The 20,688-nt window shown below is 38.4% G+C and overlaps 1 protein-coding gene and 1 pseudogene across 9 annotated transcripts in view; one reads left to right on the top strand and one right to left on the bottom strand.

Annotated features, from left to right (window-relative positions):
• The window catches only part of EDA (ectodysplasin A), a gene marked incomplete at both ends in the record, with an annotated part of 366,474 nt that overhangs the window by 9,607 nt on the left and 336,179 nt on the right, over positions 1–20,688 (bottom strand). For 6 of the 8 annotated variants that reach the window (XM_082864827.1, XM_082864831.1, XM_082864828.1 and 3 more), the window contains one exon: positions 3,178–3,201. The exons of the other annotated variants lie outside the window; for them this stretch is intronic. In XM_082864827.1, the coding sequence (XP_082720953.1) occupies positions 3,178–3,201 (24 nt within the window). The remainder of the gene's footprint in view (positions 1–3,177; positions 3,202–20,688) is intronic. 8 annotated transcript variants of the gene reach the window in all.
• On the top strand, positions 16,121–16,866 carry LOC309978383 (general transcription factor IIF subunit 2-like; annotated as a pseudogene). The gene is made up of 2 exons: positions 16,121–16,248; positions 16,483–16,866. The product of its transcript is annotated as a general transcription factor IIF subunit 2-like (transcript).

The raw sequence follows: 20,688 nt of genomic DNA, 5'->3' as shown, positions 1-20,688 counted from the left end.
TCTGCAGCTGGTCCTCTTTGCTCCTCTGCAACCAGGTTTAAGTAACTGTGCTTGTCATCCTTGCATCCTTACAGAAAGTTGGCCCACAGAGGAGCATGTACAAAATGGCCCCTGGACCAAGAAGATGACTTTAGAGGACTGTATTCCTTCTCTGGATTTCCTTACTCTAACAGAGCACCTCACGATACAAAAGCCCAGAGACTTTTGTACTTATCAAGTTACCCTGTGTAGTCTTAGATGCAAGAATACACACGTTCTTTTAGTGAAGCTCAAATTGTTGAAAGAATGAACTAAAAGCAAGAGATGGGGGGGGAGGAGAGAGAGAGAGAGAGAGAGAGAGAGAGAGAGAAAGTTATGGGAGGGGGAAAATTCCATTAAAGGATGGAAATTAAATGAACAACTCAATTACCTCTTCAGGCATGTGTCTATTCACTGTGTCCAAGGAAATCAGTATTAAAGGCTTCTAAATCGCTTTCAGCCAAGGCAAATGTTTAAAGCCTATGTGCATTCTCTTCCCAATAGCGGCCCACATACAAGGTAGCAGTGCTGGGCAGTGATCCAAGTCACTACCAGAGGCATTGGGATCTCTTGAGTTTGTAATTTCAGAGCTTCTCGCCTAGAAAGCTGCCTTCCATTACCACCAGCAAGTGTGTTCTCTCGGTGCTCACCCCTTGGATGACACTTCAAATGGGTGCTGCTCCCCACCACACACATGCCCTATACTTGGGTAAATCACTAGCCTACTTGCTGTTCCCCCAGACATGACATGTTCTTTCATGCCTCTGAGAGATTTCAGTATGTAGTTTTCTTTGCTGGAATATTCTTCCCCTTCTTTTTTCCTCATCCTTCAAAGTCTAGGTTAGATAATGTTTTCTCTGAGATGTGGGACCAAGCATGGGAAGCTCATGCTTCTATAATTGCACTTTTTAAAATACTGTACTTCAATTATTTGTGTGTGCTTCCGTGACTCCAACTATACCGGGAGATTTCGGAGGGCAGTAACCATTTTTCTTCATCTCTGTATCTCTCTTCCTGACAATTACAAGATGCTTATTCACTGTCTAGTGAATGAGTGAGTGGAAAAAAAAAACTTAGTAGCTGTCATTAGAAAGTGCTCTCAAGTCTACCTATTAAGAAAGAAAGGAAGGGGACTTCCCTGGTGGTGCAGTGGTTAAGAATCCACCTGCCAGTGCAAGGGACACAGGTTCAATCCCTGGTCCGGGAAGATCCCACATGCCATGGAGCAACTAAGCCAGCACCACAACTACTGAGCCCGCATGCCACAACTACTGAAGCCTGCGTGTCACAGCTACTGAAGCCCGCATGCCTAGAGCCCATGCTCTGCAACAAGAGAAGCCACTGCAATAAGAGGTACACGCACTGCAACGAAGAATAGCCCCCGCTCGCTGCAATTAGAGAAAGCCTGCGTGCAGCAACGAAGACCCAATGCAGCCATAAATAAATAAATAAATAAACAAATAAATAAATAAATAAATAAATAAATTTATTAAAAAAAAGAAAGAAAGAAAGGAAGTCATCCCTGGGCTTGTGCTAGGAGCAGAGTGTCCTTGTCCAGGCCAGGGGAGCTTTCTAGGTTTGTTAAAATTTCTGTCTTAAAGGGATGTGATAAGAACAGAAAACTACACACTTGAAAGTCAAATTTGGGCTTCCCTGGTGGCGCAGTGTTTAAGAATCCGCCTGCCAATGCAGGGGACACGGGTTCGAACCCTGGTCCGGGAAGTTCCCACATGCCGCGGAGCAACTAAGCCCCGTGCGCCACAACTACTGAGCCTGCGCTCTAGATCCTGCAAGCCACAACTACTGAAGCCCGCATGCCTAGAGCCCATGCTCCGCAACAAGAGAAGCCACCGCAATGAGAAACCCGTGCACCGCAACGAAGAGTAGCCCCCACTCGCTGCAACTAGAGAAAGCCCGTGCGCAGCAACAAAGACCCAACACAGCCAAAAATAAATAAATAAATAAATTTATTTTTTTAAAAAGTCACATTTACTTTCTTAAAAGACAGAATAGCTTGGTGAATGCCCAGGCTCCACAAAGAAAGGTTTCCTCACTGACTCCAGTTCTCTGGCTATTTTCCAATTTTGCTCAGCTCAGGTCCTTAGGGGCCAGGCCATTCTTCAGCTTCTTTACAACAGGGACACAGGTTTCCCATGTGGGCCATGGCATCTCAAGCCACCAGAGTACCCTAGTACTCAGAGAAGTGGCAGGAGGCAGCTGAAGCCAGTCTTTCGGGCCTAGTCTGGGATTGATAATCTACTCTGTAAAGCTCCAGAAATGTTAACAGACAGAATCATTTCGCTTAGAGCATTTTAATGAAAACTCATGAATTTCACTCTATTTTCCTCCCAGGTCAGAACACAGAAAAAAATAGGTACATAAAACTCGTTTCGTGGTTGGTTCTTTTAGTCCTAAGGAGTGGACCACATTCCCTGGTCCTGTCTTTTGGAACCTGTTCTGTCTTTGGTTTCTCCTCTTCAGGCAGGCAAGCACTTGTACAAACTCGTGGGCCATTCCCATTGCAAGTACACTGGAGACTTACAGACCCAACAACGGCACAATGGATCCACTCAACTAGGAGATTCTTGGAAAAGACTAAATGATCAGGGTACTACTACAGCTGAGGTTTTCCATCACAGAGAAAATGATATTGAAACCCCAGAGCAAGAAATACCTTCCCTGACTCTCTGAGAAATAGGAGAGGGATAGCTCTTAGGCCAAAAAATAGGGTACTGACATCTCTCAAGAGGTAGTATACCTAGTCCCTACAAGCAGTCTCAGGACTTCATTCATACCTGGCCACTGATTTGATAAAGGAGGGGAAAAAAAGGAGAAAGGAGAAGGACAGGGGAAAGAGTAAGGAAGAATGAAGGAAAGAGATGTAAAATGAATTGTATGGAAGAGGGAACAAGAAAGAAAAGCAAAAACAACTTTCACATGTTGCTAGGAAGCAATTCTATCTTTCATGGATCATCACTGAAAAATGATATATATTTCTTATTCCTTTGAAGCTACAATACTCAAGAAGATCACACGTGATTGAGTAAAATAATGGACATCCAGCATTGAACGAATATAAAAATCTTTCTCCCTTGATTTTTTCTTCTAATTTTAGAAAAGACATGACAGCAATTTTACAAAATCAGGAGCTTGACTTACCCTTTTTCTTGTTTTTAACTGGACCTGTTAAAAAGAGAAAATGGAAAACTAAGTCACTGGAAATTAACATAAAGTGTTTATTCTTCAAGACAGTCACAGGAGGAATCCCCAAGACACTGCAAATTTGAGGGAGCCCCATGCTAAGGGTCAGGTTATTGGCAAGGTATCGCCCAACTATCAAACCTCCCCAATCTGTCTCTGACTGTTGTAACAATAAAGTTACAGGAAGATTCTTCCCTAGGAAGAAAAATATTTCAGGCTTAGTCTTTGAAGTGAGGGAATGGGTACTTTGCCATAAAGATGAAATGCCCAGAAATGCAGAACTCAACAACCTTAGGACGGCATGCCATTAATTATGCAAGTCCTGAGATTGAAGAGTCACGCATTCAGGTCAGGAAGTGATGTGAAGTCTCATGTGTTGAAGCTGGAAGGACAAAAGGGTCATTTTCATGGAAGGAGCAGAGCAGCGGCAGTTTACTTTTTAGTCACTTCCTTATCGTTATTCAAATCGTTAGTTATTAAAACGGTGCAACCATAATACATTCATCTGGGGGCCACATGCACTCCCACTGTAATTTAACATAAGTTAACAGACACTTTAAAAGAAGTGCCAACAGTTTCATCGACAATGAAATCACAAGCATTTTCTGGGGAATTACTTCTAAAGAAAACATTTCTAATCAATTGAGGGCACTCAGAAAACCCAAGGCTTTCCTCATATAGTTAGGTAACAATCACTCCTCAGACATACACAATTTAGGTGTCTCCCAGACATGCAGGCATGTTTTTCCCTACTGGGGACTCAATTCACTTCATTCTGTAGGTGGATTTGATTTTCTTTAGGCGCACATATTTAAAAATCTGTTCCAAACTCCCATGAAGACCCTACTGGACAACAATAAACCCCTGTCAGTGCCCTCAGGAGCTCACAAAAAGACCAGCATTTGTATACTGTTTTTTTTGCGGTATGCGGGCCTCTCACTGTTGTGGCCTCTCCCGTTGCGGAGCACAGGCTCCGGACGCGCAGGCCCAGTGGCCATGGCTCACGGGCCCAGCCTCTCCGCGGCATGTGGGATCTTCCCGGACCGGGGCACGAACCCGTGTTCCCTGCATCGGCAGGCGGACTCTCAACCCCTGCGCCACCAGGGAAGCCCCTGTATACTCTTTTATAGACTAAAAAATCTATTTCCATCTATCATCTCATTTTATTCTTGCAACAAGCTTGGAATGGTCTTTACCTATAAGAGCATGCTCTATCAAAGATTCTGTCTGAGCAGACTTCAATCAGAAGTCAGTAAAGCCTCTAACTTGGAGGGCTGCCAGCGTGGCCATCAGAGCTTGCACAGGTCCCTCGAAAACCAATGTCTGTGTAGACTTCCCTGGCAAAGTAATTTCACGTGCAACAGTAGGTATTATTATGCGCAGGGGATGTTTATGGTTGGGTTAAGCAACCTGCTGCACTTAAGGTCATGATCCTCCACTCTTTTATCCTCATTTTTTTCTCTCTTTCTCTCCTCCCAGTTCTTGGTCTTCTTTCTTTACTGCCTATCTTGTATGTTTTTAACAACATTGAGAGCTCCTGAGAATGTACACAGAGGTTCTGGCAAGGAAGCACAGCTACACAGATACTACTGACTAAGAGACAGCCTGAGAAGGGCCACTTCCTTGAACCAGAAAGCTGTCTGGGGAAGGATTTACACAGAAAGGCCTATAACCCCATCAACCAGCTACCAGCCAACCAGTCAGCCACCTCAGCCTGGGAAAGCAGTGAGATGACAGCCATTGCAGCCACTGGCCTCACAGACAGATTGTGTTAGCCCTGGCCAAGTTGCTGACCATTTCAGCTGGTTAAAGGGTAAGTACTATTACATCAGACTTCAAAGCAGGCTTTGAGGAAATCAGACGATCGCCATGCACCTAGTCCTTATTGAGCACACCTAGGGAAGGCACAGTAAATAATGAAACACAACTCTATCCTCAGAGAACTTACAGTTGAATAGGAAAGTACTAAAGGGGGGAGACTTAAGGAATTATACTGGCTAGTTGAGGAAACATAAATTCCTGGAGGAAGTCTGACCTATATCTATAAGGAAAGTTTGGCCTATATCTACAAGGGAAAAGAGGGAAAGGGAAGTTAAAAATTTTTCGTTAACTTTTATGAGATGGATGGACCTAGAGTCTGTCATACAGAGTGAAGTAAGTCAGAAAGAGGAAAACAAATACCATATGCTAACACATATATATGGAGTCTAAACAAAAAATGGTTCTGATGAACCTAGGGGCAGGACAGGAATAAAAACGCAAACGTAGATAATGGACTTGAGGACACGGGGAGGGGAAAGGGTAAGCTGGGATGAAGTGAGAGAGTGGCATGGACATATATACACTACCAAATGTAAAATAGCTAGCTAGTGGGAAGCAGCCGCATAGCACAGGGAGATCAGCTCGGTGCTTTGTGACCACCTAGAGGGGTGGGATAGGGAGGGTGGGAGGGAGACGCAGAGGGAAGGGATATGGGGATATATGTATACGTATAGCTGACTTACTTTGTTATACAGCAGAAACTAACACACCATTGTAAAGCAATTATACTGCAATAAAGATGTTAAAAAATTTTGTTAACTTTTATTATTTTTATACCAGAAATACTACTCATTATACATACTTAAATGCATGCACACCTACATACATAGAAAAGGGGAGCAAAAAGGAAAAAAATAGCTTAAAAAAACTACTCACAAATAACCACGATTAACATTTTCTGCATATCTAGAAATTTCCTATGCATATAAATATGTATTTTTACAAAATGTGATCAAATAAAAATGTTGTTTGATAACTTTCTTCTATGTCAATAGCTACATTTCTACATTATCATTTTAAATTTGGATACAACAGCATTATATAGGTAGCTCTTTGTATTTTTTTCTAGTTCTTTCATGATTTCATTTTTCATATTTAAATCTTTAATTAATCTGGTATAGATTTGGTATACAGCGGGAGGCAAGGAGCTAACTAAAATTTTTATCTTTATTTTCCAAAATGGCCATGCCATGAAGAGTGCTGAGAATAACAGGGGCTCAAAGCCCTATCTTCCACTTCTTCTTGTGTCACAGAAGGGCTCCCAGGGAGCTTCCATCTATTCAGTGGACATCTGGCATATCCCTCAGAAAAAAATGAGGATGAAAAAATATGGACAAGATTATCCTTAAATTGTATCGCACTTCCCATAGGGGCTAGTGAGTACATCATCTCAGCAGTATAAGAATTCTAGCTCCCTGGTATTTTCTCTCTAGAAGATGGAAAACCACCATGGCCAGTAAATAATTCTTATGAGTTTCAACATGGTCCTCTAAGCCCTGGTTCTATATCCGCCATTCTCATTTCTTTTGTTTGAGGCCATTGTGGTTTCCCGTCTTCTAGAGAGAAAATATCAGGGAGCTAGAACTATCCCATATTAGATATGAGCATCTTGACCAGAGCAAAAGCAGTAACATCTGCTGAGTTCTATAACATTTTAGATATATTGATTTATTTTCTCTATATGCTTCAGAACCTTTTTCATACCTACTCAGGGCACTACCACTGTCACATGTCTGTTTCTGTGGTAACAGGCTACATTTTTCTATCATTCTAATACCCTCTATTTGTAATCATCATGCTTTCTGCAGGCAAACCCCACAAATACATCAGGGTGGGACAAACAGCTGTGCAGTCCTTGGGACTGCTTTTATAGTAGTAAATTTGAGATCTGACAGGTTTTGATCAATGTGGCCAGGCTGTTTGCTATCTGATATTAAGAAAAGGGGTCTTGTAATAGCATCAGGGCCATGGAAGCCAGCAGCAGTCCTAGCCTGAGTCTGGTCCTGACTCAGTCACAAACTGACAATAAGGCAAGTGGGCCATTTTCTTCTGATTCTTCATCTTCTAAATTAGGGAATACTTTGTACACTTTGTCTCTATTCAAGCCTAGGGTTCTGATGAAGATAAATGACACCATAACTAAAGCTAACATTTATTGAATATATATGAGCCATGCACTTTGCTAGATGCTTTACATATCTCATTTAGGTCTTATAACAATCCAGCAAAGTAGTTATTATTATGCTTATTTTATAGATGAAGAGATGGATTAAATTGCACAAAGCCACACAGCCTGTAAATATTTTCAGGTAAGCTGAAACTTCAGAAAGATTCATGTTTTTCTAGATGTGTTTTGAAAATTAAAAAATAAATGTATATACTTCCAATTTCTGGCTTCACGTGTCAAGCGCTTGAAAGCCATCACTCCCATATTCACAATAAGGAAAAAGCTGAGCAAACTTAAAATCACTTCTTAGATCCATCAGAGAATTGAGGTCACAAGGCAAACTGCTGTTCTGTAAGATGGAGAGACAGACCGGTGGATATGGAGACTCATAGCAGACTGGGTGAAGAAGCCTGAAGCTGAAGCCAGTATCAGTAAGAAGACTTTAAAACTGTAATTGACAAATTGCTAGATGCTCAGTGTGGACTAGCTCAAGGGCTAAAAATCCCCAGTGGGCCCAGCCTTAGGGGGTTCTCCACACTTTCATGCATTTTACCTTCAAGAGCGCTACCAGGTTCTCACAGTGAAGATGGGAGAAAAATTCTCTTGTCCTTCTAGCAAGGGGAGAGGAAAAGCAGCCATTTTGAAATATATCCAGACCTCTCTATTCTCTTTAACAAGGCCTGCCCTCAAGGAAAACTTTTATCAGAGCCTAACTGACTGGGGTTTTACCAGAGCTGAACTGACCTGGGAGATAGGAAATACCCAACTCAGGCACACTAAAAGATTGAGAATTAATCATAAGACTCATGAATGCTTCCATTCTACCCACACTTTATCACCACATTAACAGCACTCCTGTATAACGGGATTACAGCTAAAAACACTGCCAGAGCTTTATTTACAATAGCCAGGACATGAAAGCAACCTAAGTGTTCATCAACAGATGAATGGATAAAGAAGAGGTGGCACATATATACAATGGAATATTACTCAGCCATAAAAAGAAACTAAATTGAGTTATTTGTAGTGAGGTGGATGGACCTAGAGTCTGTCATACAGAGTGAAGTAAGTCAGAAAGAGAAAAACAAATACCGTGTGCTAACACATATATATGGAATCCAAAAAAAGAAAAAAAAAAGGTTCTGAAGAACCTAGGGGCAGGACTGGAATAAAGACGCAAATGTAGAGAGAATGGACTTGAGGACACAGGGAGGGGTAAGGGTAAGTTGGGATGAAGTGAGAGAGTGGCATGGACATATATACACTAACAAATGTAAAACAGATAGCTAGTGGGAAGCAGCCGCATAGCACAGGGAGATTAGTTCAGTGATTTGTGACCACCTAGAGGGGTGGGATAGGGAGGATGGGAGGGAGACGCAAGAGGCAGGAGATATGGGGACATATGTATATATATAGCTGATTCACTTTGTTATAAAGCAGAAACTAACACACCATTATAAAGCAATTATACTCCATTAAAGATGTTAAACAAACAAAAACAAACAAACAAAAACACTGCAAGTCTCAGACCCTACTTAAGAAGTTTCCAGGGACATCCAAAGACCACATGAAGAGACTAAGACAAGAACTATGGAGACAATTTTAGCCTCTGACACCACATTTACAGCAAACAGTAAACACAGCTTAACTCTTAGATGAGCATAAAACCTTACATTACTGGCCTACCTACCTCAGTTACTTTTACCCAGTATATCATGTCTAGTTTTCAGCCAAAAATTACAAGGCATATTAAAAGGCTAGAAATACAGTCTGGAGAGATAAACCAAGCATCAGAACCAGACTCAGAAATGAAAGAGGAGATATTACAGCTGATACCTCAGAAACACAAAAGGATCTTAAGAGACTACAATTACGTGCCAACAATTTGGACAACCTAGAAGAAATGAATGAATTCCTAGAAACATACAATGTATTAAGACTGAATAATGATAAAATAGAAAATCTGAACAGACCGATTACTAGAAGGAAATTAAATCAGTAATCAAAAACCTTTCAACAAACAAAAGTCCAGGAACAGAAGGCTTAACTGGTGAATTCTACCAAACATTCAAAGATAATTGAATTAATAGCTATCCTTCTCAAACTCTTCCAAAAATTTGAAGAGGAAGGAACTCTCCCAAACTCATTTTACAAGGCAAGCATTACCCTGATATCCAAGTCACATGAGGATGCCATAAGAAAAAAAAATACAAGACAATATTCCTTATGAACATAGATGCAAAAGTCCTCAACAAAATAATAGGAAACCAGTCAACAATACATTAAAAAGATCATATACACTATGATCAAGTGAGAATTATTCCAGGAATGCAAAGATGATTCAATATTTGCAAGTCAGTCAATGTGATATGCCACATTACCAAAATGAGCAATAAAAACCATATGATCACCTCAATAGAAGAAAAAAATTTTGACAAAATTCAACATCCATTCATGATAAAACTCTCAAAAAGTGTGTTACCTCAACTTAATAAAGGCCATATTAGCTGACAAGTTAGCTGACAAGTCCACAGCTAACTTCATACTCAATGGTGAAAAGCTGGAAGCTTTTCCTCTAAATCAGGAAAAAGACAAGGATGCCCACTCTTGCTACTTTTATTCAACACAGTATTGGAAGTCCTAGCCACAGTAATTAGGCTAAATAAATAAATAAATAGAAGGCATCCAAATTGGAAAGGAAGAAGCAGCACTATCACTATTTGTACATGATATGATATTATATATAGAAAACCCTGAAGATTCCATCAAAAAACTCTTAGAGCTAATAAAGTTGTGGGATACAAAAATCAATACACAAAAATCACTTCTGTTTCTATACACTAATAATGAACTATCAGAAAGAGAAATTTAGAAAACAATTCCATTTAAAATTGCACTAAAAAGAATAAAATACCTAAAAATAAGTTAAAACAAGGAGGTGGTGACTCACTCAGAAGGCTCAGATGGTGGTTAGCATTTTTCAGCAATAAAGTATTTTTTCATTTAAAAAAACCCAAGGAGGGCTTCCCTGCTGGCACAGTGGTTGAGAGTCCGCCTGCCGATGCAGGGGACGCGGGTTCGTGCCCCGGCCCAGGAGGATCCCACGTGCCACAGAGCGGTTGGGCCCGTGAGCCATGGCCGCTGGAGCTGTGCATCTGGAGGCTGTGCTCCACAAGGGGAGAGGCTGCAACAGTGAGAAGGCCGCATACCACAAAAATAAACAAACAAACCCAAGGAGGTGAAAGACCTGTATATTGAAAACTAAAAGACATTAATGAAAGAAAATGAAGACACAAATAAATGGAAAGAGATTCCATGCTCATGGATTGGAAGAATTAATATTGTTAAAATGTCCATACTGCCCAAAGAAATATAAGATTCAGTGCAATCCTTATCACAATTTCAATGGCATTTTTCCCACAGAAATAGGACAAGCAACCTCAAAATTTGTATGGAACCATAAAAGACTCCAAATAGCCAAAGCAATGTTGAGAAAGAAGAAAAAAGCTGGAGGCATCATACTCCCTGATTTCAAACTATATTGCAAAATTATAGTAATTAAAACAGTATGGTATTGCATAACAATGGACACATAGCTCAATGGAACAGAATAGAGAGCCTAGAAATAAAACCACACATATGTGGTCAATTAATTTATGACAATGGAGCCAAGAATATGGAATGGGAAAAGGATAGTCTCTTCAATAAATAGTGTTGGTATAATTGAACAATCACATGCAAAAGAATGAAACCAGAGCGCTATCTTACATCATACACAAAAATTAATTCAAAATGGATTAAAGACTTGAAAGCCTGAAACCATAAAACTCCTAGAAGAAAACATAGGTAGTAAGCTACTTGACATAAGTCTTGGTGACAATTTTTTGAATCTGACGCCAAAAGAAAATGAAACAAAAGCAAAAATAAACAAGTGGGACTACATCAAACTAAAAAGCTGCTACACAGCAAAGGAAACCATCAACAAAATGAAAAGGCAGCCTATTGAATGGGAGAAAATATTTTCAAGTCATATATTTGATAAGGGCTAACATCCAAAATATATGAAGAACTCATCCAACTCAATGGCAAAATACCCAAACAACCCAATTTAAAAATGAGCAGGACATCTGAATAGACATTTTTTTCCAAAGACATCCAGATGGCCAAGCAGTGCAGGAAAAGATGCTTTACATCATTTATCATCAGGGAAATGCAAATCAAAACCACAATGAAATACCACCTCACACTTGTTAGAATGGCTATTATCAAAAAGACAAGAAATAACAGGTGTTGGCGAGGATGTGGAGAAAAGGGAACATTTGTGCACTGTTGATGGGAATATAAATTGGTGCAGCCACCATGGAAAAGAGTATGGAGGTCCCTCAAGAGATTAAAAATAGAACTACCAATTAATCCAGCAATTCCACTCCTGGCTATTTATCTGAAGAAAAAGAAAACACTAATATATATATATATACACACACCCATGTTCATTGGAGCATTACTGATGATAGCCAAGATGTGGAAACAACCTAAATGTCCATCAACAGATGAATGGATAAAGAAGATGTGGTATAACATACACAATGGAATATTACTCAGCCATAAGAAAGAATGGAATCTTGTCAGTTTCAACAACATAGATGGACCTTGAGGGCATTATTCTAAGTGAAATAAGTCAGACAGAGAAAGTCAAATACCATATGTATGATCTCTCTTATATGCAGAATTTAAAAAGGTAGATAGATAAACAAACAAACAAACCAAGCTCATAGATACAGAGAACAGACTGGTGGGTGCCAGAGGTGAGGGTTGGGGGGTGGGAGAAATGGGTGAACTTTTTTAAAGTTTAAATACATTGAATTAAAAGATAAAAAGTTGGCTATCAAAAAAAACCCAACGCACTATAAAAGAATGCCTTTGATGGTAAAGAATTAGTGAGCTTGAAGATGTCAACAGAAACTTTATACATGAAATGCAAAGATAAAAAAAAGAATGAAAAAGATGGAACAGAATGTCCAAAGATTGTGGTACAATTACAAATGAGGTTATATACACGTAATGGGAATACCAGAAGAAGAAAGAGAGGAAGGAACAAAGGAAATATCTGAAGTAATATCAAATAAGAGTTTTCTAAAAGTAATGACAGACACCAAACTTCAGATACAGGAAGCTCAGAGAATATCAAGTAGGACAAATACCAAAAAGTTGACCCCTAGGCATATCATATTCAAACTGCAGAAAATCAAAGACAAAGAGACAATCTTTAAAGAAGCTAGAGGGGGGTAAAAGGATAAAAATTACATTGGTTTCTCTTCAGAAAACATTCAAGCAAGAAGACGGTGCAGTGAAATATTTAAAGTGTTAAAAGAAAAAAACACCAAGCTAGGATTCTGTATCCAGCAAAATTATTCTTCAAAAATGAAGCTGAAATAAAGACTTTCTCAGACAAACAAAAATTGATTGAATTTGTTGCCAGGAGACCTGCCTTATAAGAAATGTTAAAAAGAAGTTCTTCAGAAAAGGAAAATGATATAGGTCAGAAACTTGGATCTACATAAAGAAAGGACGAGCATTAGAGAAGGAATTCATGAAAGTAAAATCAAATCTTTTATTTTACTTATTCTTAATTGATTTAATAGATAATAGTTTACTTAAAATAATAATAGCAAAGATGTATTCAGTGATTATAGCTTATGGATAAGTAAAACAAATGACAACAATGCTATAAGGGATGGGGGAGGAATTGGGAATACTCTGCTATAAGGTACTTGCACTACCTCTGAAGTGGTATAATGTTATTTGAAAGCAAAGTTGAATAAGTCATAAATGTGTATTTCAAACTCTAGGGCAACCACTAAATTTTTTTTAAAGTATAATTGATATAAGAGAGGAAAGAAAATGGAATCATATAAAATGCTTGATTAAAACCAGAGAAGGCAGAAAGAGTGGAAGACAGAAAAAGAAACAAAGAAATGGACAATGAATAGAAAACAGTTACAAATATAGTAGATATTAATCCAACTATATCAATAATCACTTTAAATGTGAATGGTATAAATACACCAATTAAAAGACAGAAACTGCCAGAGTGGATAAAAAAGCAATAACCAACTATATGTTATCTGTAAGAAACACACTTTAAATATAAAGATAAAGGTAGATTAAAAGTAAAGGAATGGTGAAAGATATACCATGCTAACACTAATCAAAAGCAAGCTAATTTCAGACAAAGCTGACTTCAGAGGAAGGAAAATGATCAGGAAGGAAGAGAGGCATTATATAGTGATAGAGGTGTCAATTCTCCAAGACATAAGATCCTTTAATGTGTATGTGGCTAACAACAGAGTGTCACAAAATTGAGGCAAAATCTGATGAACCCACTATTATAGAGACTTCAACATCCCTCAATCAGTAATTGAAATATCCAGCAGGCATAAAATCAGTAAGGATATATTGAGCTGAATAGCACCATCAATCAACTAGATCTAATTGACATTTATAAAATACTTCATCCAACAATAGCAGGATATACAGTCTTCTCAAGTTCACATGGAACATTCACTAAGATAAACATTATGTGTCATAAAACATACCTTAGCAAATTTAAAAGCATAGGTATCATACAAACTATATACTCACATTACAATGGAATTAAAATAGAAATAAATAACAGAAAGTAGCTGGAAAATCATATATATTACAACAGGAAAAAGATTAAATGATTTTGGAAAATATTTAATCTAAGCTTCCACTTCAGGAAACTAGAAAAAGAAGAGCAAATTAAATTCATAGTAAGCCCAAGAGAAGAAACAATTAGAATCAGAGCAAATATAATTGAAATTGAAAACAGGAAAGCAATAGAAAAAAAATCAATGAAATGAAAAGCTGGTTCTTTGAAAAGATGAATAAAATTGATAAACCCTTACCCAGGCTAACCAAAAAAGGGAGTGAGAAGACACAGATTACTAATATCAGAAATAAAAGAAGGGCCATTACTACTGATCTCATGTACATTAAAAGGATAATAAAATAATATTATGAATAAAACAAATCTGCCCACAAATTTGATGACTTAGATGAAATTGGCTAATTATGTGAAACATACAATCTATCAAAACTCATATAAGAAGAAATATATAATCTGTATATATAATATGTAAAGGATAACTTGTTTATATATTAAAGAAATTGACTATATAATCTGAATAGGCCTATAAAGAAATTGAATCAACAGTTAATAACCTTCTAAAATAGAAAGTACCAGGCCCAGATGGTTTCACTGGTGAATTTTACCAAACATTTAGGGAAGAAATTATACCAATTCTCTACAACCTCTTGCAGAAAACAGAAGCAGATGGAACAATTCCTCACTCATTCCATGAAACTAGCAGTACCCTAATGCCAAAGCCAAAGACATTATAAGAAAGGAAAACTACAGACCAACATCTCATTGAAAATAGTTGCAAAAACCCTCAACAAAATATTAGCAAGTCAAATTCAACAACGTTAAAAGAATTATACACCACGACCAAGTGGAATTTATTCCTGGTGCACAAGGCTGATTCAATATTCAAAAATAAATTAACTTAATCCATCATAGAGCAACAGGCTTAAGAAGAAAAATCATATGATTGTATCAATAGATGCAGAAAAATCATTTGACAGAATCCAAGATCCATTCATGATAATAGCTCTCATCAAATTAGGAATAGAGGGGAAATTCATCAACTTGATAAAAAATCAACAAAAATATCTATAGTTAATATCATACTTATGCTGAGAAACTAGATGACTTTGCCCTAAGACTGAGAACAAGGCAAGGATGTCCTCTCTCACCACTCTAATTCAACATCACACTGGAGCTCCTAGCTAAGGCAATAAGGTAAGACAAGAAAAGAAAAGGCATACAGATTGGGAAGAAATAAATAAAACTTGTCTTTGTTTGCAGATGACATGATTTTCTATGTGAAAAATACCAGAGCATTGACCAAAAAGCTCCTGGAACTAATAAGCAAATATAATAAGGCTGTGAGATACAAGCCCAATATACAAAAGTCAATTATTTTCCTATACTAACAACGAACGACTGGAATTTGAAATTAAAAAAAAACACTTTAGCACCAAAAAATGGAGAAATATTTATGCATAAATCAAACAGAATATGTACAAGATCTATATGAGGAAAACTCTGATGAAAGAAATAAAAGCCTAAATAAATGGAATGATATTCTGTGTTCATGGATAGGAAGACTCAGTATTGTTAAATGTTATTTCTTTTTAACTTGATCTATAGACTCAATGTAACCCCAAGTAAAACTCCCAGCAAGTTATTTTGTGGATACAAAAACCTCTGATTCTATATTTTATATGGAAAGGAAAAAGACTCAAAATATTCAACACAATATTGAAGAATAAGAATAAAGTTGGAGGGCTAAAACTACCTGATTCAAAATTTAGCATAAAGCTATGGTAACCAAGATAGTGTGGTATTGGTGGAATAATAGACATATAGATTAATGGACCAGAATAGGGAGCCCAGAAATAGACCCAAACAAATATAGTCAACTGATTTTTGACAAAGGAGCAAAGGCAATCTAATGGAGAAGGAATAGTTTTTTTGACAAATGGTGTTGGAACAAGTGGACATGCCCATGCAAAAAAGAATCTAGACACTGTCCTTATAACTTCCACAAAAATAAACTCAAAATGGATCACAGAACTCAATGTAAAACAGAAAACTCTAAAATTCCTAGAAGGCCCCCGGGCTCCCAGCATCTGGGCAGGTGGACCCTGGCTCTTCACAATCAGCCCCCGGCCAGGGCTTGCCCTGTGCTCTGGTCCCTTGCCCCGTAGCCCCCCAGCTCCTGGGGCCGCTGCTGTGGCCTGCACACCTCCGTTGGTGACAGACCCATGGAGGAAAGAGGGGAACTCAGCCTGACCGGCGCCAAACAGAACACCAGAGTGTGGCTGGTGAAGGTTCCTAAATATTTGTCACAGCAATGGGCTAAAGGTCCTGGAAGAGGTGAAGTTGGGAAACTGTGGATTGCCAAAAATCAAGGAAGGATGGAGATGTCATTTACTTTGAATGAGGCTCTTGCAAATATTCATGATATTGGCGGAAAATCAGCTTCAGGCAGTGCTCCTAGAGTACATATATTTGTCTTGCAAAGTGTTGGGGGACAGGCATTAACAGTGTCTAATAAGAGCTCATCGGATAAGCTTTCACTGGAAGGAATAGTGGTACAAAGAGTTGAATGTTGACCCACTGCCAGTGAAAAGTACATGAGATTAAAGAGATTACAAATAGAAGAATCTTCCAAACCTGTAAGGCTATTACAGCAACTGAACAAAGCTGTGACAACCAATTACAAACCTGTTGTTAATCATCAGTACAATATTGAATATGAAAGGAAAAAGAAAGAAGATGGAAAACGAGCTCGAGCTGATAACACATTTTAGACATGCTGTTTTCAGCTTTTGAGAAACATCAATATTATAATCTTAAGGACTTGGTGGACATCACAAAACAGCCTGTGTCGTACCTGAAGGAAATCTTAAAAGAAATTGGTATTCAAAATGTAAAAGGGCTCCACAAAAACACATGAGAGCTGAAGTCAGAGTACAGACATTATCAAGGAGGAGAAAAGAATGATTAAGCACATTCAAAGCCTGCCTGCTAACAGAACAACTAAAGTGTGATGAGATAAGCAAATGGCCTTGATACGTGAATCCTTGAGCACCATCTGTTACAGGGGGAAAATGAATGGTACTTTAATTTCTCTAGGTAAATTCTTAAAACAATAATTATCTTTCTTTTTAACAGTTGAAATGAAATTTTATTACTTTTTAAATTTATTTTTTTATACAGCAGGTTCTTATTAGTCATCCATTTTATACTCCTCAGTGTATACACGTCAAACCCAAACTCCCAATTCATCAACTGCCACCCTCACCCCATGCTGCTTTCCCCCCTTGGTGTCCATATGTTTTTTCTCTACTACTGTGTCTCAATTTCTGCTCTGGAAACCGGTTCATCTGTACCATTTTCTAGGTTCCACATATATGCGTTAATATACGATATTTGTTTTTCTGACTTACTTCACTCTGTATGAGAGTCTCTAGATGCATCCACATCTCTACAAATGACCCAATTTCGTTCCTTTGTATGGCTGAGTAATATTCCATTGTATATGTGTACCACATCTTCTTTATCCATTCATCTGTCGATGGGCATTTAGGTTGCTTCCACGACCTGGCTATTGTAAACAGTGCTGCAATGATCATTGGGGTGCATGTGCCTTTTTGAATTATGGTTTTCTCTGGGTATATGCCCAGTAGTGGGATTGCTGGGGCGTATGACAGTTCTATTATTAGTTTTTTAAGGAACCTCCATACTGTTCTCCATAGTGGCTGTATCAATTTACATTCCGACCAACAGTGCAAGAGGGCTCCCTTTTCTCCACACCCTCTGCAGCATTTGTTCTTTGTAGATTTTCTGATGATGCCCATTCTAACTGCTGTGAGGTGATACCTCACTGTAGTTTTGATTTGCATTTCTCTAATAATTAGTGATGTTGAGCAGCTTTTCATGTGCTTCTTGGCCATCTGTATGTCTTCTTTGGAGAAATGTCTATTTAGGTCTTCTGCCCATTTTTGGATTGGGTTGTTTGTTTTTTTTAATATTGAGCTGCAGGAGCTGATTATATATCCTGGAGATTAAATCCTTTATCCAATGATTCATTTGCAAATATTTTCTCCCATTCTGAGAGCTGTCTTTTCATCTTGTTTATGGTTTCCTTTGCTGTGCAAAAGCTTTTAAGTTTCATTAGCTCCCATTTGTTTATTTTTGTTTTTACTTCCATTACTCTAGGAGGTGGATCAAAAAATATCTTGCTGTGATTTATGTCAAAGAGTGTTCTTCCTATGTTTTCCTCTAAGAGTTTTATAGTGCCCGGACTTACATTTAAGTCTCTAATCCATTTTGAGTTTATTTTTGTGTATGATGTTAGGGAGTGTTCTAATTTCATTCTTTTACATGTAGCTGTCCAGTTTTCCCAGCACCACTTATTGAAGAGACTGTCTTTTCTCCATTGTATATCCTTGCCTCCTTTGTCATAGATTAGTTGACCACAGTTGCGTGGGTTTATCTCTGGGCTTTCTATCTTGTTCCATTGATCTATATTTCTGTTTTTGTGCCAGTACCATATTGTCTTGTTTGCTGTAGTTTTGTAGTATGGTCTGAAGCCAGGGAGTCTGATTCCTCCAGCTCCGTTATTTTCCCTCAAGACTGCTTTGGCTATTTGGGGTCTTCTGTTTCTCCATACAGATTTTAAGATTTTTTGTTCTAGTTCTGTAAAAACTGCCATTGGTAATTTGATAGGGATTGCATTGAATCTGTAGATTGCTCTGGGTAGTATAGTCATTTTCACAATATTTATTCTTCCAGTAGAGGAACATGGTATATCTCTCCATCTGTTTGTATCATCTTTAATTTCTTTCATCAGTGTGTTATAGTTTTCTGCATACAGGTCTTTTGTCTCCTTAGGTAGGTTTATTCCTAGGTATTTTATTTTTTTTATTGCAATGGTAAATGGGAGGGTTTCCTTAATTTCTCTTTCACATTTTTCATCATTAGTGTATAGGAATGCAAGAGATTTCTGTGCATTAATTTTGTATCCTGCAACTTTATCAAATTCATTGATTACCTCTAGTAGTTTTCTGGTGGCATCTTTAGGATTCTCTATGTATAGTATCATGTCATCTGCAAACAGTGACAGTTTTACTTCTTCTTTTCCAGTTTGTATTCCTTTCCTTTCTTTCTCTTCTCTGATTGCCGTGGATAGGACTTCCAAAACTATGTTGAATAATAGTGGTGAGAGTTGATGTCCTTGTCTTGTTCCTGATCTTAGAGGAAATGCTTTCAGTTTTTCACCATTGAGGATGATGTTTGCTGTGGGTTTGTCATATATGGCTTTTATTATGTTGAGGTAGGTTCCCTCTATGCCCACTTTCTGGAGAGTTTTTATCGTAAATGGGTGTTGAATTTTGTCAAAAGCTTTTTCTGCATCTATTGAGATGATCATATGGTTTTTCTCCTTCAGTTTGTTAATATGGTGTATCACACTGATTGATTTGCATATATTGAAGAATCCTTGCATCTCTGAGATAAATCCCACTTGATCATGGTGTATGATCCTTTTAATGTGTTGTTGGTTTCTGTTTGCTAGTATTTTGTTGAGGATTTTTGCATCTATATTCATCAGTGATATTGGTCTGTAATTTTCTTTTTTTGTAGTATCTTTGTCTGCTTTTGGTATCAGCGTGATGGTGGTCTCACAGAATGAGTTTGGGAGTTTTCCTTCCTCTGCAAATTTTTGGAAGAGTTTGAGAAGGATGGGTGTTAGCTCTTCTCTAAATGTTTTTTTTTCTTAATAGATTTATTTATTTTTATTTATTTATTTTTACCTGCGTTGGATCTTCATTTCTGCTTGCGGGCTTTCTCTAGTTGAGGCAAGCGGGAGCTGCTCTTCACTGTAGAGTGCGGGCTTCTCATTGGGGTGGCTTCTCTTGTTGTGGAGCACAGGCTCTAGGCACGTGGGCTTCAGTAGTTGTGGCACACGGGCTCAGTAGTTGTGGCTTGTGTGCTGTAGAGTGCGGGCTCAGTAGTTGTTGTGGTGCACGGGCTTAGTTGCTCCACGGCATGTGGGATCTTCCTGAACCAGGGCTCGAACCCGTGTCCCCTTCTTTAGCAGGCAGATTCTTAACCACTGCGCCACCAGGGAAGTCCCAAAGATTGCATCTCTTCTCTAAATGTTTGATAGAATTCACCTGTGAAGCCTCTGGTCCTAGACTTTTGTTTGTTGGAAGATTTTTTTTTTTTTTTTTTTTTTTTGCGGTACATGGGCCTCTCACTGTTGTGGCCTCTCCCGATGTGGAGCACAGGCTCTGGATGCGCAGGCTCAGCAGCCATGGCTCACGGGCCCAGCTGCTCCACGGCATGCAGGATCCTCCCAGAGCGGGGCACGAACCTGTGTCCCCAGCATCGGCAGGCGGACACTCAACCACTACGCCACCAGGGAAGACCTTGTTTGAAGATTTTTAATCACAGTTTCAATTTCATTACTTGTGATTGGTCTGTTCATATTTTCTATTTCTTCCTGATTCAGTCTTGGAAGGTTATACCTTTCTAAGAATTTGTCCATTTCTTCCAGGTTGTCCATTTTATCAGCATAGAGTTGCTTGTAGTAGTGTCTTAGAGTGCTTTGTATTTCTGCGGTGTCTGTTTTAACTTGTCCTTTTTCATTTCTAATTTTATTAAAACAGTAATTCTTGTATAGTTGTTTAAGTGATTTTTGAGGAAAAAGAACACGTTTATTTATAGACTTAACTTGTATTAAACCAGATTACTCATGATGGGCTTAGGGGTTGGGGTTGAAGAAGGTTTTTCTTTTTAAATATTAACTTTTAAAATGTAAAAT

The sequence above is a fragment of the Leucopleurus acutus genome, assembly GCF_964270905.1.
Source record: "Leucopleurus acutus genome assembly, chromosome: X".
Classification (NCBI taxonomy): Eukaryota; Metazoa; Chordata; class Mammalia; order Artiodactyla; family Delphinidae; genus Leucopleurus; species Leucopleurus acutus.
This window is presented reverse-complemented; position numbering and strand designations above follow the sequence as displayed.